This window comes from Eumetopias jubatus, unplaced genomic scaffold (assembly GCF_037043125.1).
Source record: "Eumetopias jubatus isolate StellerSeaLion01/CBP00866 unplaced genomic scaffold, mEumJub1_p1.0 scaffold_16, whole genome shotgun sequence".
In the NCBI taxonomy this organism is placed as follows: Eukaryota; Metazoa; Chordata; class Mammalia; order Carnivora; family Otariidae; genus Eumetopias; species Eumetopias jubatus.
Window position 1 is genome coordinate 68,792,973 of NW_028274822.1, and position 5,133 is coordinate 68,798,105.

General features: G+C 38.4%; 1 protein-coding gene across 1 annotated transcript; it reads left to right on the plus strand.

The window, feature by feature from the left end:
- Positions 1-245: 245 nt before the first annotated feature.
- Positions 246-1,880, plus strand: LOC114201505 (zinc finger protein 280B). The gene has a single exon (XM_028094189.1). The coding sequence runs from the start codon at positions 246-248 to the stop codon at positions 1,878-1,880; it is 1,635 nt and encodes a 544-aa protein (XP_027949990.1).
- Positions 1,881-5,133: the final 3,253 nt, after the last annotated feature.

Here is a 5,133-nt window from a genome sequence, read left to right on the forward strand (position 1 = left end):
GTTGCACAGACTTATAATAATAGCAGGCTTTAAAGCTGTCATTTATCCTCTATGAGTTTTAGTGTCCTTATCTTATAAAATAAGGGTGTTTATAACTACCGTAGAGTTTTGGAGAGAATTAAATAAGATAATGCATTTTTCCGTACTTACTGATGTTTAGTGTGTTTGTACTTAGGTGGCAATTTATATAAAGAAAGCACTGGGACTGTGGCCACACCTTCAAGAATAAAAAAAAAAATTAGAAAATGGAACAGCCCTCTATATTATGTGAGGAAGAACAAGAGCCTGAACCACAGCAGAACATAGAAGAAACCAAAAAAGTAGATGATGAAGATGCTGAGCTGATCTTTGTTGGGGTGGAACATGTAAATGACGATGCTGAGCTGATCTTTGTTGGGGTGACTTCAAATTCAAAACCAGTTGTTTCAAATATTTTGAACAGAGTCACCCCAGGTTCATGTTCAAGGAGAAAAAAGTATGGTCACCTCAGAAAAGGTACTACTCACAAATTTCAGCCTATAAGTCATGTGACCCCTATATCAGAAGCAGTGACTGCCTTGCCAGTTTCTGAATCTGAATCAAGATCAACAGATAGTCCCATTATTATTGAGCCTTTGTCTAAACCCGATTATAAAAATAATTCACCACAAGTCGTGCCTAATAGCTCTTCAGAGTTATGTTCTCCTTTGATTACATTCACAAGTTCATTACAGCATCCAGTAGGAACAGCACTTTCTGTAGGAGGTATGAATAAAAGTCCTTGCATATCAAAGCAACTCTCCCCTGCTGAAGTAAATGACATAAATCCCAAAAGGCCTAAACTCAGTGATGGAATCATAGAGGGACATGCTTCAGCTTTGTCCCCTTCAGGTATCTTTCATACAATGACTTCGCAGCAAAGCACATTCTCAGACAGTGTTCATACCTCATTAAGCCATGTTCAGAATGGAGCACCTTTTCCAACAGCTTTTCCAAAGGACAGTGTCCATTTCAAGCCTATAAATCCTGTTAAGGAAAATAGACCGGCAAAAACAGACTTTTTGAGTCTAGCAAGTCAAAACCAGATTGTTGATCCCAAGAAAGGAAGTCTGGTCATATTACTTAGTGACTTTTATTATGGGCAACATAAAGGAGACGGTCAGCCAGAAGAGAAGACTCATACAACCTTTAAATGCCTCAGCTGCTTGAAAGTTCTAAAAAATGTCAAGTTTATGAATCACATGAAGCACCATTTGGAACTTGAGAAGCAGAGGGGTGACAGCTGGGAAAGCCACACCACCTGCCAGCACTGCCACCGACAGTTTCCCACTCCCTTCCAGCTGCAGTGTCACATTGAAAGTGTACACACCATCCAGGAGCCTTCTGCTGTCTGTAAAATTTGTGAATTGTCATTCAAAACAGATCAGGTTCTCTTACAGCACATGAAGGACAATCATAAGCCTGGCGAAATGCCCTATGTGTGCCAGGTTTGCAATTACAGATCGTCAGCCTTTGCTGATGTGGAAACACATTTCAGAAAATGCCATGAAAACACTAAAAATTTGCTCTGTCCATTCTGTCTCAAAATCTTTAAAACTGCAACACCGTACATGTGTCATTATAGGGGACACTGGGAAAAGAGTGTTCACCAGTGTTCCAAATGCCGGCTACAGTTTTTAACTTTTAAGGAGAAAATGGAGCACAAGACTCAGTGTCATCAAATGTTTAAGAAGCCTAAGCAACTAGAGGGATTGCCCCCTGAAACAAAGGTTGTTATTCAAGTGTCACTGGGACCTCTTCAACCAGGATCAGTGGAAGTAGCATCCATTACTGTGAGCACATCTGATTCTGAACCATCACCCCCCAGATCTAAAAGTAGAATTTCAAAAAAACCTCGTTAATTCTAGTTTCAGTAAATCTAAAGCAGGTATTTCAATCAAAATAAAAAAACCCCATTAAAAAAAAAACCATACAGTATTCAGTAGCATCAAAAATAGTGAAACCAATGAGTCATTTATGAGTTTCTTTTTAAATTCATGAAATGCAGTATTGTCTGATCTGAATTTTGAAATGTTATTTAAAAATTTGCTACCTGGTTTTCATGTACTGTATCTGGCTTAACACATAAAAGATGTTTTGTGTATGTATGTGTGAGAAAAGAGTGGAAAGCTATTTATTATTTTGATATTTCATGTTTTAAGTTTGAAAGCTCTAATTTCTATATATAGAATCTATAGAGTTTTTTTAAGTACTTAATTTTATCTTCAACTTTTTCCATGCCTTGAAGATTTCAATATTAACTCTAGTCAGACTTGAATGGCTTTGTTACATCATGGTCCCATTTGCTGCTGAGCTCCCAGAAGTGTCTGTCTTGTGCTTGTCTAACGTAATCTGACTCTGAGATCCTGAGTGTGGAGAAGTTGAGGGACAAGGTGTGGCATGAATGGGAACCAGAAACTGGGAGGTTAGTCAGTGGAAGGCAGTGGCTTCTTATTCTGGTTGAGGACACACACACACACACACACACACACACACACACACACACACACACACTATCACACTCACTCACTCTACTCTTGGAGCCAAGGCAGAAGGACCACTGTCTCAGAGTATCTTTTCCTAGCACAAGAACATCCAAGGAAGCAAAACCATTAAAATAAAATGCTTGGTATTTTGGCAAGGGACTCTTGCAGATAGGAAACAATCACTGTACCATTGGTTTCAGATGGAAAAGCAGGGGTAATGAATAGAATGGGGCCTGGTGCCAGTGGACCTCCTGTTGAGTGATCCAAAGAAGAATTCAGTTTGTTCCCTTCCCTCTCCCTTTTGGCTGGCCTTTGGTCAGAACGAATTAGCTGTATACCTCTAAGTCACATCAGTAAAGCAAGTAAAATTTCTCAAGGGAAAGAAGCCCTGACATCCATAGTTTGAACTGCACTGGACCCACAGTTTGAACTGAAAAGCGCCAAACAAATGGTATCTATCCAGTTCAAGGACTAGGCTAAATTTAGTTCTCTTACTATTAAGCTGGAATGGGGGTTGTCCAAGAATAGTAGGTACAGTGGATAAAAGCAGCCCATGGTGACTGAGTAGAATTAAACCCCTTATAGGACTTTTCCTTATATTTTTCCACGTACATATATCTTAGCCCAGTTGAACATGTGAAATTTGCAATTTTGTTTCTTGCCTTAGACATGAATGTATTACAGTTAACAGTTACTCTGTTTGTATAGTTTCCCTTATCAAACTAGTTGAGTTTAAAGTCGTCCTTGACACCCTCCGATGTGTTAAGAAATGTCCCGTTTATTTCACTAGGTATTAGGTCTTAGAGTTATTGTCCTTCAACTAATCTATCCAACTGTCTAATCCTTGACTGTACTGTTGGGGGGAACCTTTTCCCCTTGCCATTTCCAAGGACTTTCACATAACAGGAGTGCTCTCTGAGTATTGGTTCTTGAATATCACCCGTGACTGTTTCTGTGGGTTCCCAGGATTGAGTCTCCTGGGTAGTTTCTAGTGCCATCCCTTTTTTTTCCACCTTGACTCAAGTACCTAGAAGCCTCTGTACATGACTTAAGGAAACTAGGATGCTGTCCATAGACCTGAGCAAGGAGAAATGTCTCCTATTTTCCCTTGCTTTCTCCTCTTCTTTAACGGTACCTTATCTCTCCCCACTGCTTTCTTCCCTCCTCAATCTCGTTAAATTCCCTACGCTTTCACAGAAAGCTGGGAAGTGATAGTCATCAGGGGCTTTAGTACCCCTTATAGAGTTGGGAAGGAGGACAGATAACATAGGTAGTTGTGAGTTTATTGTCTATGGTTTAAAGCATTTCCTGAGTGTAGATTCTATTATATTTATTTGCTCAATGCTTGATTGATTGATTTGCACTTTAAACACTTTACTAGGCCTTTTTATTAGTTTGCTTGGGCCAAGGCACTTTGTTAATATTTTAGCCTGAGCCTATTTTTTTAGGTGGAGAGAGAGAGAGAGAGAGAGAGAGTGTGTGTGTATGCGCACACTTGTTTTAGTCTCAGGTAGAAACTTGTATATAAATAGATATGCAGACTTTTGCATACTTATCTCCCTTATTCTGTTCCTATAACAGAAATTCTGTTTTGAAAACAGTAAAAATATGAAATATTTTAGTTCTGTCTTTTTGTGGTTGCTTGGTATTATCAACACTGTTAACTGTTGTTTGCTGTTTAACTGAAGTATGACCCTAAGGAGTACAAATTGTTATTTATTGCCAACTACAGGTTCTGGTGATATGGCCCCTGTCTACCTCCTCTCGCCTTTCCATTCTCTGCCATGCTACTCAGCCATTTTCCCCACTGGTGCACTATTTTTGACACACTGGCCTTGCTTTTCTTTAAGCAAATCACATTTCTTCCTGTTCCAAAGACTTTGCAACTGCTCTTCTCTTAGAATGCTTTTCTCTTAGGCCTGCATGGCTTGCTACCTCGCTTAATTGTTTGATACTTCCTTTAGTTTGTTGAGCTTCACCAATGTTCTTAAAAGATACAATGAAATCTCCATCCTCCTTCTTACTACTCACCCTTTTAAAGGCACTTTAAGCCTCCCCACTCCCTGTTTCCTCTCCAACCTGGTTAAATTTCCTAGATTTTCACAAAAAGCTGGGAAGATAATCATCAAAAGCTTTGCTTTTCTTAGAATTGAGCTAGCTTGAGTCAATTTCCGTGCCTATAACCAAAAGAAACTGAATATAGTGAGTTCAGTTCTTTCAGGAGCTTTCTCTGTTTTTCTACTGATACCTCTATATTTTTTTAATGCAATGTCACTTTGTTTTGTTTACAAATATATTGAATATCTGTCAAGATTACTATTTTGTTATTGCCCTTTGTGAATTTCTATGTCTATTTTGCTTGCTTGTTCTTTAAGATGAAATTTATTATTTTGTTAATGTTGCCAAAAATTGTAAGTAAAATAGCAATTGTAGTAATAAAATGTTTTGAAAAAAAAAACTTTTTGTTTTATTATCTTTTCACCAGTAAAGTTTAAGTTAAATTTTATTTGGTACCACTATGTGGATTCTTTGCCTTCCTGCCAGTTGTGTTTATTTTTAATCATATTGCATTGGCCAAAACTTCGAAACAGTGAGATGTAAATGAGCTTTTCTGTTCTTGGTTTTAGTG

Excerpts from the sequence above, each read along its gene's own strand:
- LOC114201505 (XM_028094189.1), top strand. The coding sequence starts at position 246 with ATGGAACAGCCCTCTATATTATGTGAGGAAGAACAAGAGCCTGAACCA.